The 23,461-nt window shown below is 42.1% G+C and overlaps 1 protein-coding gene across 2 annotated transcripts; it reads left to right on the forward strand.

Annotated features, from left to right (window-relative positions):
- The first annotated feature begins 4,270 nt into the window (after positions 1 to 4,270).
- slc16a10 (solute carrier family 16 member 10) lies at positions 4,271 to 22,683 on the forward strand. 2 transcript variants are annotated; one of them, XM_043219658.1, is made up of 7 exons: positions 4,271 to 4,557; positions 4,594 to 4,844; positions 13,974 to 14,118; positions 14,940 to 15,369; positions 19,552 to 19,695; positions 19,783 to 20,011; positions 21,330 to 22,683. In XM_043219658.1, exons 1-7 carry the CDS (start codon positions 4,532 to 4,534, stop codon positions 21,548 to 21,550), a joined length of 1,446 nt encoding a protein of 481 aa, XP_043075593.1. In that variant the 5' UTR covers positions 4,271 to 4,531; the 3' UTR covers positions 21,551 to 22,683. The 2 variants fall into 2 exon arrangements, with proteins under 2 accessions (XP_043075593.1, XP_043075592.1); XM_043219657.1 differs by having other exon boundaries at positions 4,272 to 4,844.
- The last annotated feature ends 778 nt before the right edge of the window (positions 22,684 to 23,461 follow it).

Below are 23,461 nucleotides of genomic sequence, written 5' to 3' on the forward strand. Positions count from 1 at the left end.
GTTTTTTTTCATAATTTAAGAATTTAATGAAAATAAAAGTAGGGTACAAGACATGAAATAGGACTGAATGAATACTAGGTGTTCACGTTCCTTCTGTAAAATGCAAGTTATATGTGTTTTGGGATTCTTCTCACAGTAGTCTTAAAGGGAGAAAATATTTACTGGTGACTGTGCTAGATATAGATATAATGAAGATATTAACCATTTATATTAAATATGTTCTGAAGATCTGCTGAGAGGTTTGAGTCTGGAAAAGAATTTTGAAATAGAAGATGTGTAGAAGAGCTGTAGACATGAAGAACATACAGTTTCTGTTTGACTTCATCTGGATTCATGAATATGAATGGGTTTGGTGATTGAGAAGATTGATTTCCAGTTTAATTTGACAGTTATCTACTGATCAAATGAGCCTTACTGATTTACAGCAACATCCCTGACCTTCAGACATCATTCACAGCTGCCAGCGTCAAGACGACAAACAATCATAGCATGACATTTAAAACAATGAGCTATATCATAAAACACAGTGTTGAGAGACTGAACCTCATGATGGAGGTGTTTCTCGCTGCACTGTGACGTAGAATTTGAACAAAAAGGCTCAAATCATATAAGCCAAACTTTTGTTCACATTAGAACACAGAGAACACATCAAATGTTTAAAGTGAGAAATGTTACACTTTTATCCACTAAATGAGCTCATTTCACAATTGATTCCTGCTCCAGGTCTCCAGTAAAAGTTGGCACGGAGACAACAAAGAGCTGAAAAGATTCAGCTGGGAGAACATCTAGCAAGTAGTTAAGGTCTGTAACATGATTAGATATAAAAGAGATGTCTTAGAGAGGCAGACTCTGTCAGAAGTAAAGATGGACAGTCTGGGAAAGAGTGTGTGAAAAGATTGAGGAGACTGTTATATGATCAGACGAGTCCAAACTAGACGTTCTTGTTCTAGGAGATCTTCAGTGTGTTATCAGTTCAGTTTAAAAGCAGTATCTCTGATGGTATGGAGGTGTATAAGTGTATACTGTATGAACAGCTTCATGTTCTGGAAGACACTATGAACGATGAAGGATATATAAAGCTTTTAGAGCAACGTATGCTCCCCTCCGGAGGACCTCTATTTCAGGAAGACCATACTAAACCACATCCTGCAGATATTACTACGGCATGACTTCATAGAAGAGTCTGGAGCTGAACTGACCCGCTGCAGGCCAGATCTTTCAGCCACAGAGAACATTAGGAGCATCATGAAACGACCACAAACTCTTCAGCAGCTGGTTAGGGTCAGGCAACAAACATTTTTGGGAAAAAAAAAAAAATTCAAATATGAATTATTTTCCCTCTAAATACTAAGTAGTTGTAATTTTACTTCTTTTTTGCCTCTATCCTGGGTTTTTCTCACTTGTCAGTAAGATTTCTTTACTAATTTAAAGCATAACAAAGTTTAATATGCTTCCTTTTATATATTTTAACATGAACAAGTAAGAATAAACATGTTTTACAGAAATATTGCGTTACACTGAATGACCGTGTGACCTTTTAATCTCGATACAGATTTTAAAAAATCATGCATGAGCTTCAGAAAAAATTAAATATAAGTGAAATGTATTATTTTTAAATGAACAAATGCATAAATGACTAGAAATGCTGGATGTCTAGTTTGTTGTTAAGGTCTGATTGATGGTCAGAAAAAATGATAGTATCGTGTTAGACGTTAGACGTCAGATGCTGAGTGTCTCCTTCTTAGTCGGTTATGTTTAATATGGTCCTTAATATGAGCTTTAATCTCTTCCATGCATCTGTTGCACCCCGCCAATCAAGTAGTGTTGAGTAGTGCAGAGGATCTGCATTCGAGCACATCTGATAGATTCTCCTGAGAGATATCTCTGATACTGTGCAGGATCTTCTCCTGAGGTACACCTGACAGTCTGAGGTGAGATGAAACCACCATCATAATAAAAACAGCACGTCTCTTATTGATTCTGATTCATTATCAAACTGGTTTACTCTGTTTTACAGAGCGCTCTGAATAACACGTCAGAACACTCAGAACTTGTTCTTAACTGTTTTCTTTCTCGTCTGGTGACTTTCACTCAAGACAAAAAACGTCTCTATCTCCGGATGCTGTGTGTGGTGAGTGTTATACTAGTCTGCTGTACCCGGGATCTTCATAGTTCAGGGAAACAGGTCTGAGTCTGCCGTGGTCAGTGAACATTAACACCTGGTTGACTCTTGGTCAGTGAGAGCTGCTTCCAGGAATCTCTGGAGTCTTTTGGTCCGAAGGAGTCGGAACGGCTCTGACTGCCCGCTCAGCTCCTGTGTGACGTGTGGACCTGAGATCTCGGTCTCTGTGGACTGTCTAGTTTGGGAATCTGTCCTCCTGCTGGTGTGTGAGAGTGATCCCACATTTCTGGATGTGAAGAATCATTCGTTGAAGTCGTGGCGTGAGGACCGGTCTGACGTCTTGGTGGTGTACTCTGAACATGTGCAGTGCTTTGAAAACATGAGGGATATGGAGTATAGATTCCTGTGTGGGACGCGTCTGGGGAAATGCCACGTAGGTTCTCCTTCACATAGTTTGATGTGATGTGGGTCTGGGCTCCTCAGTTCATTCCTTGTAAAGCGCTGGACACTTTATGTGAAAGTTGTGGTCATGCTCTTTTTTGACGATCATTCAGACCTTCACACGTCTCGTTGATTTTGTGTCGAAATTCATCCTGAGCATCAGTTTTCTCTGAACACTGACGGATCTCGATGTCTTCTGGTAGGGACTTCATTGAGGTTGTGAGGTTAAATGCTTGAATCAATATGACGTTTGATTCCTACGTGATTCATCTCGGTCTTCTCTTGTTCATCTTTGAAGAACTGATTGTTAGATAATATCTGGGGATGTACAGTGTTTACTCTCGTAATACTTTTCTGTCGATCTTGTTCTTATACTTCATCTTTATTTTTAATCACACACAGAGTTTGTTTTTGTGAATAGTGGGGACTCTCCATAGGTGTAATGTTTTATACTGTGTTATTGTTCTCTTACAGGAAACTACTCACATCTTTAGATTTGAGATTTTCATAAAAACTCTCTCTGAATGATTTATAAGTGTCTTGAAAAGTGGGGACATGAGGTAAGTCCCCTTCTCCTTGTAATAGCTGTGTCATACCTGTGTCTTTATAAACATTCATGTCCTACTTTTTTAGATCTTGGATGATGATTCAGTGCTTTGAAAGAGTCTGATGATCATAAAGACTTGGCATGTCATGTACAGAAACAATGACATTGAATAAAAATGTTTTCTCCTGATTCAGATCAGAACAGTTTCGCTGGAGGAATTATGGCCTACAGACTTAAAGCTGGATTGGTTTGATCTTCTGTCTTCTCCAGATGTTCACTGAAGGACTGTGGATTGTTGTGATCAGACTCTCATTCTGACGGCACCCATTCACATCCATCACTGAGACACATTCCTCTCCTTCCCTTCCAACTTTTCCTCAAGTCTTATCGGCTCACGTCAGTCCGGCTGACTGGCCAGTCGTCATGAAGCTCATCTGAGGACGTCCAGGAGAGATGAAGGCCCCCGAGGCCCATCAGAACACTTAACCAGCATCCGTTCGGGAAGATAACCCTCAGAACGATCCTGCCCTGGGGACTCGTCCTTTCACATACAGAAAACACACACCACAGAGGCTCCTGGGGTTGCTTTTGAGGACACGGCGTACCGTTTGGGCGGGCTTTAGCCCAGCACATGTTCCTGAAGGGCTTGTATTCGGTCCAGAGCCATGTGTCGACATGCAGGAAATCATCTCTGGGAGCGCGTTTCAACTCGGTGTGTGTTTTGTAAAACTTGTGCAGGCTGCTCTTAGCCTCTCTCCTGACGGGATTGAACACCATAAGCGTAGAAAGTCTCCACAATGTGGAGTGAATGTGGGTTACTATAGTAACTGGAGAGCGGAACGTCTGACAGAATCGTTGCATGCACCGCCATTTATGTGTCTGGTTTAAACCAGCATCCCCGCTTCAAAACATACCTACCAACAGATGCGGGTTTCTTCAGTCAGAGCGCGTTTGTGTGTGTGTGTGTCCGGAGCCGTCCTTAGGCATCTGGTGCAGTCACACGGGGACCGTACTTCAGAGGGCCCTGTGGTGAACGGACCCCTCACCCTCCAGAACGTCACAGGAGCACAAGCACACAATGGTGCTCAGACTGACTACCCAGAGTGCTGTACGGACCGGACCGAGGGGCCCCGCGCATTGCACCGGGCCCCGAGTCGGCTGAGGACAGCGTGTGTGTGGCTGATGCAGCCCAGCTGCGGGAGTCCCTCGGACACACTCTATGGCTGTGCTGCAGCTGATGCCGCTGTGTTTTATTGAGTGTGAATCTCAGGCTCCAGCAGGAGACTCCGCGCTCACGCCCCGCCCCCGCCTGTATTTATAGCTTATTGCAACAGCAGCTTACAGTCAGTCATTCAGCGAGCGAGCGAGGAACCCCAGCGAAGATCATCAGCTCTCTCTCTCCACATCCAGACCGGACCAGCATGAAGGAGCCCGCGTCGGAACCCGGGTCGGAGCCCGCGTCGGAGCCCGCGTCGGAGCCCGGGTCGGAGCCCGCGTCGGAGGCCGGGTCGGAACCCGACGCGAAGCGGGAGAACGGCGAGTGCGCAGCGGACGCGCCGCGGCAGCCGGAGCAGCCGGAGCCCCCGGAGGGCGGCTGGGGCTGGGTGGTGATGCTGGCCTCGATGTGGTGCAACGGGTCGGTGTTCGGGATCCAGAACGCGTTCGGTATCCTGTTCATGTCTCTGCTGAAGGAGTTCGGCAAGGAGGACGACGAAGACCTCCGCTTCAAAACAGGTAACGATCCACGTGTGTGTGTGTGTGTGTGTGTGTGTGTGTGTGTGTGTGTGAGCTGCGAAGTGAAACATTACACCCCTTCGCTTGCTTTCGAAACAAAGTCATACAGAAAGTACGTTTAGTGTCAGGAAATCGCATCATATTCATGGCGTCTCGAGACAGATCTTGTTTATTAGTTGAGACCCTCGAGCAGAAAATGATTTATGTTAGAAAAAGTTATAAAAGTCATCTTTTCAGTTCGCCTTTGTTGTCTGAACGAAGTTCTTAGCAACGCTTTACTAATAAAAATGAAGTTTAACACATTTATGGCAGATAATTGTTAAAGATTTTTGGGACAAAAGAAAAATTGATCATTTTGACCCATGCAGTGTATTTTTGGCTTTCGCTACAAATATATCTGTGCTGCGGCTCCAGAGACACATTCAGGAACAAACCTTAAGAAAGCGAGAGAAGGAAAATATGAAAACATGGGGATCTACTACAGCTAGAGCTCGGTGAAGCTCAAAACAAGCTGTGGATGGTATTATGATGACATAAAAGATGATAGATCATTGTTACAGCAAAAGAACTCTTGCTTAGACTTGACGTTGTTTTTAGAAAACGCTTTGGGCGTTCAGTTCATGTTTCTGTAAGTCACTGAACCAAACTACGAGATGAAGCCCTTCTGGTTTAGAGGACAGACTCGATCTCGTTGGAGACGCTTTGGCACTGCCAGAGAAACTTTAACAAAGTGTACTTATCAAGAGAAGAGCTGAGATGTTGAGTTACTGAAAAGAGATCTTAACGTCCCGAACAATGAGTCTTGATTGACCAACGCCAGAAGAGGAGTGTTCCTGTCAATGATTGGTTGTCCCGTACGTCGCCCGTTTACTCATTAAAGTGAAGATACTCTATAATCATGTGTGTGTGCAGAAGATCTTCAGAGACCTTCACGTCAATCTGGGTGAGCTTCTTCTGAGACGCTGCCTTAAAAACATACACATATTGAGATGTTCTTGAAACATCTGCAAAATGTAGGAACACATGAAGTTCCTCAAACTGAACAGAATGAAGGGAGTTGATGCTTAAAACAAGAACAAGATGATGATGAAGATGATTTTTCTCGCTTCACTTTGATCAGTGTCTCAGAAAACAAAACCTATTTTATGTACACTCTTAAAAATAAGGCTGCTTAAAAAGCTTCGCCATGGAGGAACCATCTCTTTCTTACCTTTTTATGATCTGAAGAACCTTGTGAAACAGAAAGGCTGTTCTGTGGTCCTTCTGTTTCTCCAGTGAATCTATCTGAAAGCGTTTGTCCTGCGAGAGAACGATACCGAGAAGACCAGTCGTCCATATTCTCTTCATATGTGAGAAAATTGAACTTCAAACATTTAACTGTTAATTTTGTCAGAATTATTGGATCTCTATTCGACATATTTTTTAATGACTTTGAAGCACCCTTAAGAGAAGACAGAAACCATGAAGTCTTATTCCTCGCGCGCTCACGGTTTCTGAGAAGTCCTGAAGATGTGTAGAAGACCCGCAGAAACCCATTGTGATTGTAATGAAGGGCTTTTAGCGGAGATCTCTTAAAATCATTAACACAACAACAGAGCGAATGTAGCTGTGAGGTCTTTGTCCTCTGCAGCTGACAGACTGGACCTTGAATAGTGCGCTCAGTAAAGCAGTGTCTTCATTCATTCATGAAACGCTGCTGTCACGTCCAGCTGACTGTGCCCACGTCAACTCAGAGGTCAGAGGTCAGAGCAGACAGTGTCCAGGTTTATCCACAAACACCAGCAGTACAACACTTTTGAGCAGAAGGACTTTTAACGAAGTTCGCCAAACCTGCGTTTGATTAAACTAAACTACAACAAACCAGTAATACTGTGAATATTTTTACTATTTAATAGAACAGTTTTCTCTTTTAATGTACATATATACTGTATATATAATATGTGTTAAACTGTGTTTATTTCTGTGAAGCGCAGCTGAATTTTCTGCTTCATTACTCCAGTCTTCACATGATCCTTCACAAATCACTCACTGCTAAAGTTTTCTTAAACAAAAAAATCAGCATATTAGAACGATCTCTGAAGAATCATGTGATTAGAATAACAATGCTAAAAATTCAGCTTTGAAAACACAGGAATAAATTAGATTTAAAAATTGTATTCAAACAGAAAGCATCTGTTAAACATTTCTTGATGTTGCTGCTTTTGCTGTGTTCTACATCAAATATAAATGAGCTTTGTGAGCAGAAGAAACGTCTTTACAAATCTTCTAAATCTTCTCAACTGCTTGATTGTCATATTGGTGCAAGAAAGTAAAGTATATTTCCATCCAGGCCTAATCTGCTGAATTTGACTATAAGGCATAAAGACATTATAAACATCAACATGCTGACTTTCTGTGACGCTGCTTTGGTAAAAAGCGCTGTAGAGTTTGACTTTGACTTGTCTGATGTTCAGAGTCTCACGTTTGTCAAACAAACCCCACACAAGACCTGCCGTTAACTCACTTTAGCCACCTTAGCAACCGCTCAGAGTGCCTTGGCAACCGCTCGGCCTGGCCGATGTCCATCTAAAGTCCTTGAGATCTGTCTTGAAGCTCCTGTAAGTCGGGCATGGCTGCTCGTCTGATCGGACTTATCCTAACGCTCACAAAATACACTTAGAGTGGGAAATGAGATTTTCTGAGGCATTTAAGCTGCAGATGACGTGAGTAATGATGTTAGACGCGTGTCTGCTTCCTTTTTCAGACGCTTCCAATCATACAGTAACTGCAGGATAGAGAACAGTGACTGAGGAGATGTTAGGTGCTCAGTTCAGACTAATTCTTCTAACATGATTTAAATAATATTTGCAAGGTTGCATCATCATCGTAATTACAACAAGCTCAGATTTCGATGTTCTTCTGAAAGTCTTTTGAGCAGTGTTGTAGGTAACAGAATCAGACGAGATACTTCCTTCGGCTTGAGGCTCATTCTTTTGACTCTTTATGTAAAAAAGCCTTTACAGTGGCAAAAAAATATAACCTTTGGATTTGTTTTGTTATAAAATGTAAATAAGCAAGTCCAGCTCAAAGTAACACAACGCCTTACTTTCCATAAAAAAGTAACTAAATTATGCATTTAGATGTTAGATGTGTTAGAGCTGATAGTAATGAGTGCTTCTGGGCTTGTTTTCATCAGTGTTTTTAGGGTGGAAGCGGACAGCTCCGTAAAGCTTGGTTCTTATCAGACATCCCAACATTCACGAGAAGCAGCTTTGACATTGCTTGTTCGTATGAGCTGGGCGGCCGTGAGCATGTGTTCTGTTATCAGTGCAGTCGTGTTGTGTTTATGTTGAGAGATAAGAGCCAACACAGAATTCTACAAAGTGAACAACTGCCAAAGGAAATGTCTTCCAGCGTCAGCAGAACGATATCGGCTCGGTTCTTCTAGACGTCTCATTAATAACACACAATATCTGACACATCAGGAGGAACACAACCAACTAGTTTTGTCTAGTACTACACTCTTTTCGTAACCCAGATGAATCCCTAACAATCCCAGTTACAGTATTTTAGTCACTTAAAGACTCAGTAAAAGATACAGTTTTAAAGCGCCCCATTATGGATTTTTGAAAATCATCTATCATGCAGATCCACCAATTTTGATATTGCATGCATGGCAACCTGTTGTTGGGGACTCCCAAAACCAAAGCTATAATAATCTCATTTTGAAATTTTTTCTTAGCAATGTAAACCAAATAAAAATTTCAATGGAAAAAAATAGTTTAGTTAGCCGTTTCAGTCTAATCATAAAGATGTCCATTATAATCAGTCTGATGTATTTGTCCTGAGCTACAATCGATGGGAGGTCGGTAGCTCCGCGTGTGTGTTGTGCAGCAGTGGATGTTTGAGGCTGATTGTTATCGTTCCTGTAGAATCTCTACTTGGTCGTCTTTCATTGACTTGACCTTGACATATAAGATGATTGTTTTGCGCTGTGAGCTCAGCCCTGGTCTTCGTGGGTTGCTCTCTGTGAGTTTGTGGAAGCAGACATTGAACCGGACGTGTCCACAGCGTCCAGATCCTCCTTCATGTTGGCGGTGTTTGGCCTGTGGTGAAGCAGGCGACACGTGCGCTGCCGCACATGTGAGTTAATGGTCAACAGAGCACTTGATCTGTGTTGACACATGCTTTAGGTGAAGGTTCCTGCAGATAAACAGGTAAGGTAAACACGGTAACGGTGAGGAGCGTCCAATCACCTCCACTCTACAGCATGGCAACATCACCCTATCACCCTATCAGCTCTGTGGGAAAGGAGATGTGGCCCCTGCTTGTGTGCTGATAAGGGCCCGATATGAGTGGAGAGAACATGAGTTCAGACGCTTCTGAGGCCTGGAGGAGCTCCTGTGGACAGAGAGCAGATTCATAACCAACACAGAAGATTCTGCTGTATTTCCACACTTTCTTAGACTAGTTCTTTTTTCCTTCAATTTTGTGACTCTTTTCCACTTAGGGTCTCAGTTGTGCATGCAAAGATTCAACATTAATAACTTTTTTAAAAAGGTACAAATATATATCATGAAGATACTAATTTGAACTTGTTGGGGTAGGGAAAGGTGTATATTTATATATAGATTTAAAAAAAGAGATTGTGTAGATGTATTTTGGAAAAACTATAATTGGGGTGCCATGTATTATCAAACGGTGCCAGTTTTGAGAACGCAGGAGACGTTGAGGAGCTAAACCATTCAGAGCTTTTTAAGTAATTACCAAGATTTTAAAATCTATCCGGTGTTTGATAGGGAGCCAGTGCAGTGTTGACAGAACCGGGCTAATATGATCATACTTCCTAGTTCTAGTAAGTTTGTTTATCAAGCGTTTAGAACAACCACCCAATAAAGCATTACAGTCTAATCTTTCCAAGGAAACAGCACACTTATGTTCCTAACAGATGAAAAAGAATTGTCAGAGTAGCCATCAAGTGTTAGACAGTGTTTTAGGTCCGATAATTAACACCACTATTTTTTCTGAATTTAACAATAAGAAATGACTTGTCATCCAGTTTCTCAGTTTAGTGTGTATCACCAGGCTGTGATGAAATATACAGCTGAGTGTCATCAGCATAGCAGTGAAAGCTAACACCATGACTCCTGATAATATCTCCCAGAGGTAACATGTAAAGTGTGAAAAGTAACGGTCCTAGCACTGAGCCTTGAGGAACTCCATATTTCACTTGTGAGCGATATACCTCCTCATTTAATGCCACAAACAAACAGCGGTTAGATAGATACCAGAAGGCGGTTCCTCTAATGCCAACATAGTTTTCTAGTCTCTTGAAGAAAAGGTTGATCATGTCGAACGCAGCGCTGAGATCCAGTAGAACTACAATCAGATGATGGGAGACTGGAAATATTTATGAAGGTATATAATAGTGAGGATACTACCTTTTCTAGTATCTTTGACAGAAAAGGGAGATTGAAGATAAGCCTGTAATTAACTAGATCTTCAGGGTCGACTTGTGGTTTTTAAGGAGAGCCGATTTGAAGGAAACTCAGAAACACTTCATTTAAGCTTGTCGAACACTACAGAAATAAATATATAAATCTAACACTCAAACTTTACTCTAATTTAATGTATTTGTATTTTGTATTTTTTTACTCTCTGACAAGCTACAATAGAGGTTCTGTTTGTAGGAGTCTTGTTTTTTCCCATAGTGTTGATTTTTGGCAGATTGCATAGAAATGATTTGGGGTAAAATTAAACCGGCTTATATTCTACACAACGGGATGTAGATTTCAACACGGGACGCTTAAGTTCCATCCAGGCTTCCTGAAACACTACACAAAAACCTCTGTTCACTACAGTACTTGAGTTCACTACATTATGTTTGTGATTATGTTTCCATCGTCTTTGCCGATGGAAAAACGAGCAGAGCGAGATTCCTTTCTAGCAGCATTCCTGTCCTATATGTTACTGTACGCTTCTCTCGTCTACTGCCAGATTCTCCAGCGGTCAGAGTAATGTGTACCAGCTGTGCACAGATCCCCATAAAGCCTGCTCAGATTCTGCAGAGTCATGCTGAGGATCAGAAGGGCTTCTGGGTAATGAGCTCAGAGCTGGAAACACTCAGCGGAAGGATTGGCTGATGCCATAAAGCCTTTGTGATCTTCAGGAAGAGCCTGAGGCAGCGTGCTGTGGACCCTGGAGTGTGTGTGTGTGTGTGTGTGTGGTATTTATCAAGTTAAGGAGACCAAATGTCCCCACAAGGATTGAACTACCAGTGAAGTCTTTGTGGGGACATTTTAGGTCCCCATGAAGAAACAAGCCTATGAAACACACAGGATTATGATTTTTGAAAATCTAAAAAGGCAGTTTCCTGTGAAGTTAGGTGTAGAGTTGGTGTACATTACACTTATGGAATGAACCCATAAAACATGGAAATACACTCCTGTGACTGGGTGTTATAAGCACTTACACTGTCTGTTTGTCTCTCTAAAAAAATGAATCGCTGTTGTACTCTCAATTGTAAGTCGCTTTGGATAAAAGCGTCTGCAAAATGACTAAATGTAAATGTAAATGTAAATACAAAATGTCTGTGTGTGGGTGACTACAGAAAGAATGAAAAACCAGTAGAAGACTTGGAATATGTTTCTGGATCTGGATCTTCTCTGGAGGGTCAGAAAGCTCTCAGATTTCATCAGCAATATCTCCATTTGTGTTCTGAAGATGAACATAGGTCTTATGGGTTTGGAACGACATGAGGAGAGTAATTAATGACAGAAACTTTATTTTGGGGCGAATTAACCCTTTAACGTCCTTAGAGCTCACAGTAGGTCTGTCTCATAAGTTATCGTTCAAATCAGTGAATGGCCATCTAAAGGTGTTGAGATAAACATACTGTAAATAAGGTGTAATACAGATAATGCTTAGTGAAGTTTACTGATCGTGAGGTTTTAGACTAGATATTGATTGATCAGTGTGCAGGGCTGTTGATCTGAAGTCTGAAGGGGTCCTGTGAGGTCCGGAGTTTCTTCAAGGCGTCTGCTCAGAGTCTCCAGGCGTCTCTGTAAAAGCTGGACTATTTTTAACTTTAGCACACCGTCTTAAAAACACTTGTGCTGGGATGCTCAAAATATCAGCGTGAGACGCGGCACAATGGTCAAAGATGTGCGTCTGGCTGATATTTTTAGTGTCAGTGATTTATAGTGTGTATCCAGACACACATCTATATTTATGAAAAGCTCACTAAAGGAGTCTCCTGAAGTTATATTCACTGTGTATCTGTACTCACGTGCACTTCAGTCGTTCAGTAGAAATCACTTCTCAGAGTCATATGAAAGCAGCATTTTAAGAAAAATATCACAATTTTTTTTATTTCCATTTAAACTCTAGACCTTATTGTGAATAAAAGTAAAAATAAAAGGATTTGTTTCAATTTCATTTGATTACATGAGTCAGATTGTATTTTGGTTTATGAAAAATTAAATTGATTAGAAATGCATTTTGATAATTAAACTTTAACTGAAACTGAACTCGCTGAGCACTGAAGAACCTTGTCCTGTGAAGCTCATGTCCGTCAGCATAAATACAGATCAACACGCTCTGAACTTAATGATAACAACCACAACCTTATCATCAAGTGTGATAATCTTCAGCTTTATGGTCATTAATATCAGTGTTTGTGAATGTGGCGGTCACAGGTTCCTGTAGTTGCAGCGCTTCACTTCCTGTCAGAAATCAGACACAGTCAAGTGTTTGGAGGCGCGAGGCTTGTTCTCAGGAAGCTGCTTTTCAGGAACAGGAGAACATAACTCTGTGTGAAGAGACAGCTACGCTTTTTCTCTCTTTCCGTAGTTTGGTGTTTCCATGGTCCAGAGTGAAAACACAGAACAACAGAACCGTCTGAGGACGAGAACTCAAGATGAAGACAGATGAAGTGTCTCACTGCAGTCAGTTACTAGAAGTGCTCTGCTCAGTTTTGGCCACCAAAAAGACGACATACGTGAAAAATGACATCCTCAAAGATGGGATATGAAGGCTTTTAGTGGGCTCTGCCATAATAAAATATTTATATTTATAATAATTCGATCCAGCGTCACTCCTGATCCGTTGCCAAACATCTTTATTTTTCTGCAAATCTCTACTCATTATGTATTTTTTGTATTTTCTTGCAATACCAAAAGGTTTTTTTTAACTCAAGTAATTGAATTGTTGATAAAAGTTGATATTTCTTAACAGAAGTCAGTAGAGATTTATTTGAGCTTCAGTTTAAAATCAGCAGTGTTTACTTCAGACGGGGTTTAATATTTAATAATAGTTTCACTTAAAGTATCAGATGAAAACAGCACTTGAACTGAATTAAATTAGCAGCATCTTTTGCTGAACTATTATCTTTTAAAGCTGTGTTTAGAGCTGAAATAGAAGGAGTTTGATGTCGCACATGATGGCCTCGCTCAGACAGACTGTGAGTGCGTTTTCCGTCCGTCTGTCGTGTGTGTTTGGGATGGACGCTTACGAGAGTGTTTTGTTTGCTGTGCTAACAAAGTGTATGATGAATCATTACAGACTGGAACAGACGCCAGGTTTCACTAAGGTCCTGCTCTTCAGAAGCAGCTGGTCGCCACATCGCTGGTCCTTGTCTTCATTTTTATTTAATAAAAAACTTTTTCATACAAGATTTAGGAGAGTTTTGGTCAAATAAAGCGGAAAATTAGGACACCCTGAGTATGACATGTGGTGTTTTTTAGGGAAGTTAGATGGACGAGTGTTTCTGTATCAAAGAGACTGGCTCCATAACTCAGATCATCACATGATCACGTTGACTTCCTATGAGAAACTGCAGAAAAGTCAAACTCAGTAGTGTCTGAGTCACGCTTGTCTTCCAGTGCATGAAAAACCTTTGTTAGCTCAGTTAAGGTTAGGTATTGTGTAATAGTTTTTTCTCCCCTCTATGTCTTTCATCCCAATTTAATAATTTAGTTGTTTTATTTGGATTGATGGACACTGGGGCACTCTTGTCTGGCCTGTTTTGTTTTTTAATGTAAATCAGGATAAAACAGGATTTTAGAATGAGCTGTAAACGCATTCAGATATTTCTCCTGGAAGGGTCATTCACCCAGACTTCATATAAATGAGCTCTCTCTGTGTGTGCAGCATGGGTTGGCTCTCTCTCGATGGGCATGATCTTCTTCTGCTCGCCGATCGTCAGTGTTTTCACCGATCTGCTCGGCTGCCGGATTACAGCGGTTGGAGGGGCAGCTGTGGCATTTGTGGGACTTCTGGCCAGTTCCTTTGTCACGTAAGTGCATTCTTACCTCGCCTTTTTATTGCTAAGCAGTTAAATCTAAGCTTTCATTACATGTAGTTGGAAGCAGATGGTAAGTGACCATACTTCGTTGTTGAGTGTGTTTGACTGTAAACAATTGACCAATTGACTGATAGCAAATTCAAATGATTTGAAGGATCTTCTAGTCATACTCAGTCCTTTGAGACCCAGAGTTTATTTGTATTAATAAAACGCAAACATACAACATTGTACATTGACCAACTTTTGGTCTCAGACTGGGGTCCCACAAGGCTCTGTATTTGGCCCTCTTCTCTTCTCTTCTCTTCTCTTCTCTTCTCTTCTCTTCTCTTCTCTTCTCTTCTCTTCTCTTCTCTTCTCTTCTCTTCTCTTCTATGTTGTATTAGTCTGTCAAGGCAAAGGGGGAAGACATATGCTTCTGAAGCTTTCAACAATTAAAGTCTGTAAAAATATTAAAAAGTAAGCTGATTACTTAAAATACTTTGTTGCATATTATCCCTATCAGTGCATATGTGTTATGATACTCTAAATACATGTTGCAGGATGCTGCTGAAATGGAGAGCATAAGCATTAGTTTTACGCATGAGCAGAACTGAACACAAAAAACATCTATTTTTCCATGATGAACAGATGAATGTTTTGAAAGTGTTTGAAAGAGTTACAGTGGTTCACTCTTTAGGAAATTCAACCTATTTGTTACTTACAGTGAACATTAAACGCTGAAGATGCTGAAGAATTCAGAAATTTCACAATTTTGTTTTGAATTACATTAATAGTAGCATTGATTTAAAATGTCTGCTTGTCATTCTCTGCAGGTCTCTCGGCCCGTTGTACTTTACCTACGGCATAGTCTTCGCCTGTGGCTGCAGCTTTGCATATCAGCCGAGTCTGGTGATCCTGGGACACTATTTCAAGCGGAGGCTGGGCCTGGTGAACGGCATCGTGACGGCCGGCAGCAGCGTGTTCACCATCACGCTCCCGTACATGCTGACCGGTCTGCTGGGTCGTGTGGGGCTCGCCAACACGCTGCGTGTGCTGAGCGTCTTCATGTTCTTGCTCATGCTGGCGGGATTCACCTACAAACCCCTGCTGCCCAAACCTGTCAGCAGCAGCAAGTCGGGCAGCCGCTGTCCCTCTCTCAACAGGGTGTTTAACGTGCACATCTGGAGGTCTCTGGGATATCGCATATGGGCCTTTGGGATCCCTGCAGCGCTGTACGGATACTTTGTGCCTTACGTTCATCTGGTGAGTGTGCTGAATTCCTCTCTTCTTTCTTAGACTTCACAATGTCTCAGGAACATCCTCACAAAATTATTAGATAGTTCACCCAAGAGCGCTCTCACCATCTCTTATGTTGTTCCAACTCTGTATGCCTTCAAGGAATAATTAGTAATGAAAGTTAGCTGAAAGTGTGCTCACCCACAGGCCACCCATGATGTAAATGAGTTACTGTCTCAGCAATGGATCCTATACAGTGATTGGGTGCCATCAAAATGATAGTCCAAACAGCTGATAAAACCATCACAATAATCCACAGCACTCTGGTCCATCTAGACATCTAGACAGTCTAGAAAAGCTGATGATGGATAGCAAAAGTCAAAGTCATTTTTTTTTATTTGACATATTTCTCAGAAAGCGATTCTGTCCAGTCGTTAAAGATCAGACGATCAGGAGATATTCAGAGTCTTCAGAGAACATTGTAGCAGTAGTTCACATGATTGCATTTTAAGTGCAAATGAAATGAAGATTTGTGTGAGGAACAGACAGACGTCTATGTGTGTTTTGACTAATGCAGGTTGAGGTTTTGATGTTGATTGGGAATGATGACCTGGCTCAGATGGCCCACGAGAGCCCCGTCAGCAGAGTATCAGTGCGGTTCCTTCATCTGTAAACTGGACTCCTGTGTGGAGGGATGTTGATGCTATGAGGTTTTCCGATATATGAAGTCAATTTGATCTGAGGAGCGCGGGGCGTAGCTGCAGACTGCGCTCTACACAAACATCGGCTCTGTTATTGTAGTATCTCCAGACGTGTTTTGCGCAGGTTAAGTTGTCCTGCAGAGGGTGGATGATGGGCAGCACCGAAAGGGAAAGAGGTTGTTTATCTGTGGAGAGCCGCTCTCTCGTCCGGAATCCACTGGATGTTTTCCTGCCGGTCGAGGAGGTTAGCGGTGGACAAACACACATCTCAGCATGGCTTTGTCATCTGCCAGAGGCTGAAGAGCTCACTTGAACTGTTCAAGTCAAAATAAAAGCATGTTCCTTGGGGTTAGAGGGCACATGGCTTCGCAGGGTTTGGGTGTTGTTGTGAAGTCCTCGCAGCGATCTCCACTCACTCCAGATCAACAGCAGGTCTAACACCCAGAAGTGTTTTCTTCACGTATTTTCTGTTTACATAGTTTCTAGTAGTCGTGACTGTTAGCATGGAAGCTCTGATATATTACTCTGTGTATGGTTGACAAAAGTTTAAATATGCCACATGTCTTTTCCTGATCGTGTTTGTAGGATAGCAGAATGGACAAGAAGTCTTGGTGGTTTTTTTGGTTGCTTTCTGTACACTTTAGCTAACATTTAAAAAAGAGCAGTTATTACGGAAATAATATATTTTAAAAGGATCATTGAATGTGATGTTTTCAGACACCTAATTGCATGCTATTTACATTTAGTCTGGCTTTTGTTCTTTTCAGTTCTGACGGCAACGTTCAAACTATTTTGCCTAAATTCTTATTAGATAGATTGTAGTCTATAGGAATTGTTGGTCCTTCATTTCTCAAATCTCTCAGGTCACACTCAGATCGAAACTGGCTTAGTTGTTAAAACAAAAGCATCTAATTATGACTGGTGTCCCACAGGGATCGGTTCTTGGCCCTTTATTATTTATCGTTTACCTGCTCTTGCTTGGAAGCATTTTCAGAAATTTACATTTTCTCTGTAGGCAAACGCACAGAGATGAGCCCCTCTGTCAATAATCATTCTACTACTTTCGCTCATCCCACAGCTCACCACATTTTATCACTTAATTTCTAAGCCATTTTGTTGGGACACGTTATATATTCTATACAGCTGAATGTTGTTGGGACGCATTGTGTGTAACTGCCTGTTCTCTGGAGAAAACCTCTGCTCTCGTGATCAGTTCACACACAGACAGATGCTGACGGAGTCATGATGTTGCGTTTCTGAAGCCGCTGACCTCAGCAATCATGAAGCTTCAAGAAATGCAGATGAGCGCTTTTAGCAGTCAGAGTCCGTTCTTTATTCGTTTATGATCTTGATCCAGCAGATAAAGGCCAGCGGTTCACCTGCAGTCACTCATGAACCGTCATCATCAAAAACATTGCAAAATCTCTTGGACTTTAACAAAACAACAGCCACAATGATGTTTCTAAGTATAAGCAGCTGCAAAACCTGCCTTCACGTTTTTAGCATACTATAATGAACATACATTGTTGCCCGAAGTAAAGATATAGTCTATTCATAATGAAAGCATCCTGCATGTGCAGACTGAAGTGTATTAAAATGTTAACGGTATGATTTACACACTAACCCCAGCACACTCTGTGTATTTTAAATATTCAAGACAAATACCACAGCTGTTCCTGTTTCTCAGTTTGAGTATTTCTCAAGGCTGCTTACGTGTGCTGTCAGGGAAAACATACAGCCTGCAGGACGGCCGCAAAATTACATTTACACTACTTAGACGTTAATAATTAAAGTGGTGGTGAAGCCATTAGAGTGGGTTGGATTTAACTGGTTATTGTGTTCATTAAAGTCATAATATAGACTAAATGTGTGTAAGATAGTTACACGTAAAAAATGATCATATTTCATGGTCAACAAGTGGCTCATGAATGACTCGTGACAAGAACAAGGTAAAGTTCATTTCTTTTTCCACAGCACGGATGCGTTCAATAAAGACATGAAAGTTTAGAATTGTGGGTCGTTAGCTTAAGTACTTGTGACTTTGATGAAAAGCAGGTGACATTTTATGACCAATTAATGTGAAAAACCAATCAATTCCAATGAACCACATCTATGTCAGGAGGTCATGACCAGCACAAAGCATTCAAAACGTTCACTTCCTACAGTAGCCCAAGTCAACGAGAGAGAGTTTCAGACCCATTCATGCCTATATGCTTTAAACATTAAACATACAACACGTTTTAAGGCAGAAAGACCTTTGATATTTTGTTGCAGGAGTATTGTCTGTGTGCTCCTCAAGTGTCCAGCACAGGTCAAGAATGAACTTAATCGGGTTCAACATTGCTGATGATGTTCAGACTGCCAGGCATTATGTTCTTCATTGTGAAACTGTGTGTGTGTGTGTGTGTGTGCGGTGTGGGCCGCTCCTCTCCCAGCCCTCAGATTGGTGTGTTTTGGGAGGAGGAACCCAAACTCCCAGGATCCTGTCTACATCTGCTCCTGTCTTTTCCTGTTTCATGTTCTCTTCTGTACTAATTGCACACCTCTGGATCTGACCTGCTCACGTGCTACTCTCTCAAAGTGTGTGTGTGTGTGTGTGCTGGCAGTAAATATGAATAATGAGCAGTCATGATGAATGGCTGGGTGGTGTGCTGCTGTCTCACACACACACACACACACACACACACACACACAGAGTGCTGTGCAGGAAGTGGGTTAAGGTGTCTGTTTGGAGTGCTGTAACAGAACAGTCCCTAAAACAGGCCCCTTTTCCTGCCTGTTCACCCCGGGTGAATTCCTGTGCGTTCTACACACACACATAAGTGCATGCACACACACACACACACACACGCGCACACACACACACACACACACAGTGGTGGTGATTGCTTGTGAAACACTGGCGTCTTCTTTCTAAATGCACCACTGGTGTTCTTTTACAAACAATATCTGTATGAATCTTCAGGCAGAGATGCTTCTGACGGGCTGAGAGTTTGGAACAATGTGGAATAAAGTCCAGGCTATGAACGTTTCATGTTACCACAAACACTTACAGAGTTTCTTTTTGGCTGCTGAAGACAAATGAAGACATTTTAGAGAACAGTTGTTGCTCCCCATTGACTTCCCTGGTATTTTATTTCCATAATGGTCCAGCCAATGGGGTACAACAAATATATGGTTAATCACATCCTTCAAAATATCATCTTATTTCTAACCTCCTGAAGCGGTCATGTGCTCCTGTCACGTCAGACACAAGCAGAACACTTCCTGGGAAACGTAACCATAAAATGGTTTACATGACAGTACTGAGGACAGGGGTTATTCTTCATGAACATTAATATAAAGTGTACTGAATGTGTGTGTGTATGGTTTGGGCTCTCATTGAGATCAGTGATGTCTTGTGATCCGTCTGTGTTTTCACACACAGACATCTGAGGAAACAAGTCTGTAGGAAACCTGTGAATGATATTGATGCTTTTAATGCATGTGTTTCGATGCTGTCTCTCAGATGAAGCATGTGGAGGAGCGCTTCGGTACGAACACTAATAAAGAGGTTCTGCTCACCTGCATCGGCATCACGTCTGGAGTGGGTCGCCTGATCTTCGGGAGAGTGGCCGACTACGTCCCTGGGGTCAACAAAGTCTTCCTGCAGGTGACACACTGATCCGAGAGCTGTCTGGACCTGCTCACACACACACACTCGCTCACTCTCTCTCTGTGTGTGTGTGTGTCTCTGCAGGTGTCCTCGTTCCTGGTGATCGGGCTGATGTCGATGATGATTCCTCTGTGTCACGTGTTCGAGGGACTGATCGCCGTGTGTCTGCTCATGGGTCTGTTCGACGGCTGCTTCATCTGCATCATGGCTCCCATCGCCTTCGAGCTGGTGGGCTCCCAGAACGTGTCGCAGGCCATCGGCTTCCTGCTGGGCATGATGTCCGTCCCCATGACCGTCGGACCTCCCATCGCAGGTAACCAAACCAAAATACAGACGTCCATCTGGTTTTCTGGATTGTCAAAAACACCTCTCAAAATGCCTGCTACGCATGTGAAAAATGAAGAAAACCCTATCCATATTATTTTATTACTGATGAATGTTTCGGGGCAGTGTGTAAGAGTGATTGACGTAACATGAGGTCGTATTTATTTTTTGTACACAACCACCATATAACGATAAAGATCCACAGTGTTTTCTTTTAAATTTCACAAAATCATTTCTCAAATCAAGCCCTTCTCAGATTTGGTGTTATCCGTAGCTCTGCCCTGAGCGAGCGCTCATCATTGTGTCATTATTTCCATGTCGGGGTGGTTGTAGACAACAATGATTCCTTAGTGACTGAGGTGTGTTTTGTTGTTGGATGTAATAATGAACGGAGCAGCTGTCATTAACTCTCACCATCTAAAGCACTGAAGTCACATTAGATTTTTTTATTCCAGAAATGTCGAGACGTTTTTAAATTGAAATAAAATGAAAAGTAAAAGGATTTCAAATCACATGAGCCAATATTTATTCACAATCAAACACAGATAAGATAAATGTTATTGTGTCGTCTGACCATAGTACACTTTTCCACTTTGAAATGGATGAAATGGAAATTGTTGAGTGTAGTCTGAGGACCTGAAGAAAGGTCTTTGGCCTCGTCCCTTAATAACAGATTTATACAGATTCTCTGAATCCTTTTCATCGTAGATGATGACATTTATAGAGCCTTTGCAATTTGACATTTTGTTTTTGCCCTTTTACGCACTCTTTCACAGATTGAGAGCCTCTGTCTATCTTTTCTTCTGAGAGACTCTGCCTCTTCAAGACATCCCTTTTATGTTAAAGACCAGTTAATGACAATGAGATGTTCTCCCAGCTGAATCTTGCTTTTACAACGTCTTTGTTGCCCCCGTGCCAACTTTTTCGAGACCTGTAGCAGGCATCAAATGTGAAAAAGTGTAACATTTGTCCATTTAAACATTTGTTATGTTCTCTATTTTCTATTGTGAATAAAAATATTGGCTGTGATTGTGATTTGAAAGTGCTTATTTTATTACAATTTTAAAAACGTCCCAACGACCATTTGGGTTAGCCGGTTTCAGCAGAGCTCATTAGCATTTAACCGTTTTTGTCAGGGTAAATATCTCAAACAAACTATGTTACAAACTTTTCATTAAGACCCTAAAGATTCATATCAACTCATATCAACAAAATGGCCAGCCATTGACCCCAGAAGAAGTTCTGACTGTGCCGTGGTCTTCAATCTGTCGTGGCTGACACCGTCTTCTGTCTGGTTTTGTGTGCAGGGTTCCTCAGAGACCGTCTGGGCAGCTACGACGTGGCGTTTTACCTGGCGGGCATTCCTCCGATCATCGGCGGGGCCGTGCTGTGCCTGATCCCGTGGGTGGAGGCGCGGAAGAGGAGGAAGGAGGAGCCGGCGGCGGCCGAACCCACCGAGAAGATGCTGGAGAACAAGAACGGTGTGCAGTTGGAGGGGAAGCCCGAGGAGCCCGAGTCCGTCATCTGAGAGCGACTGACAGACTGACTGACGTGTGTGTGAGTGTGTGAGTGTGTGTGGAGAGTCCTGACGTGATTTTCTATATCTGCAGGAACGTGCAGGCTGGGCATAAAACAGGGCTTCTCCACCAATGTGATTTATGAGCTATGCATCTTTCAGAATGTTTCCTTGAATATTTTTGTACCGAGCTTCTAGGCTTTAAAAGGGAAGTGAAAGTTAGACAATCATCGGTGAAGAAGGGAAGATGTTTGCTGGTGCTTTGACGGATGAAGCCCTAAGAGAAGAATCAAGGGATTTTATTTTAACCCATGTTTCCTTTACTCTCATAATCTAGCTATGCATATTTTGATGTCAGACTATATGAAGTGGCTCATGTATTGTGTTAAAGGGAACGTCAGCCGTGCCATATGTGTTCATTTCCTCCTGAGCTGGGAAGATAGGGAAGGTGTTTTTGTGACTGCACACTTCAGCCGTGAGTGTTTTTTTATATGCAACTATCTAAGAGGTATTTTCTCAGAGAAATTACGGTCTTGCTGCTTTAATGCACAGAGCAGATGTTGTCTGATGCCGTCTCAGTGTTCTCGGTGAGGTTGCTTTTATGTTGGAGGAACGCTGCTCTGGAACGTTTACAGGAGAGTTTTGGCCTTACCGGAGCAGATCTCAGTGTTTGACGAGAACTGCCACAGTTTTTTTTACGACTCCGCCGCGTCCGTGGGTTAGATCGGAGCTCAGTTTTAACAGCGATCGTGTCACCTTCACATTTACTGCCACTGAGGCCTTGACTGAAAAAGCACATACGCGAAGTCCTTTGCTTTAATTCAGAGAATCAGTATATGAATGTCCTCTGGGTCCGAGTCACATTGAAGCAGCTAGACGCCCCGCTGTTAATCTGGTCCTGGGATGATCTACCTCAGGTAACACGATGAATCATCGGTGGATCAGAGAAGGGAATCGCCGGAAACTCACTTGAAACGACGGCCACCAAGTGCTCATACTTCATAACTATCCCATGTTTCATTACTTTTATATCGACTAGCATTATCAGTGCCTCGAGGATAGGATTATTGACCGAGGAGTGATTGGTTTGTGAATCAGTGGCACGACCAACCAAACGTGTTCGACTCATTTCAGTGCATCACATACACATTTCACAGCCTTAAAAACACCCCTACAAGCAATACGTCTGTCTTTTAAATCCTTTGGTTTATTGAACCATTTCCATGTTTTTGAGGAGAATGTCTCTTTTTTACTTTTTGTACATGGTCCTTTTTGTATTTCTTTTTTAATTTATGCTATTCATGTAAATCATTGTTATACGCCTAACGAGAGAAGGTTTTGCTGCCCACACACACACACACACACACACACACACACACACACACACTTGCGGTTTATGAGTACTCTTCATAGGTGTAATGATTTTTATTCTGTACAAGCCGTATTTTTATAAAGCACCCTACACCTAAACCTACCCCTTACAGGAAACTACTGGCAATTTCTGAATTTCATTAAACACTATGTTTAGTATGTTTTCTAAGCCTTTTCATCAGCCATTTTTATGTTGTACTACCCATGTCATTATACACACTTGTGTCCTCATAAACCACACACACACACACACACACACACCACACACTCACACACACACACACACACACACACACACACACACACACACACACACACACACACACACACACACACACACACACACACACACTCACACACACACACACACACACACACACACACACACACACACACACACACACACACACACACACACACACACACACACACACACACACACACACACACACACACACACACACACACACACACACACACACACACACACACACTCACACACACACACACACACTCACACACACACACACACACACACACACTCACACACAC

Source organism: Puntigrus tetrazona, chromosome 20 (genome assembly GCF_018831695.1).
Source record: "Puntigrus tetrazona isolate hp1 chromosome 20, ASM1883169v1, whole genome shotgun sequence".
Lineage (NCBI taxonomy): Eukaryota > Metazoa > Chordata > Actinopteri > Cypriniformes > Cyprinidae > Puntigrus > Puntigrus tetrazona.

Excerpts from the sequence above, each read along its gene's own strand:
- slc16a10 (XM_043219657.1), top strand. The coding sequence starts at position 4,532 with ATGAAGGAGCCCGCGTCGGAACCCGGGTCGGAGCCCGCGTCGGAGCCC. Across the intron at positions 4,845-13,973 it reads AGACCTCCGCTTCAAAACAG|CATGGGTTGGCTCTCTCTCG; the intron begins GTAACGATCCAC and ends CTGTGTGTGCAG. Across the intron at positions 14,119-14,939 it reads CTGGCCAGTTCCTTTGTCAC|GTCTCTCGGCCCGTTGTACT; the intron begins GTAAGTGCATTC and ends CATTCTCTGCAG.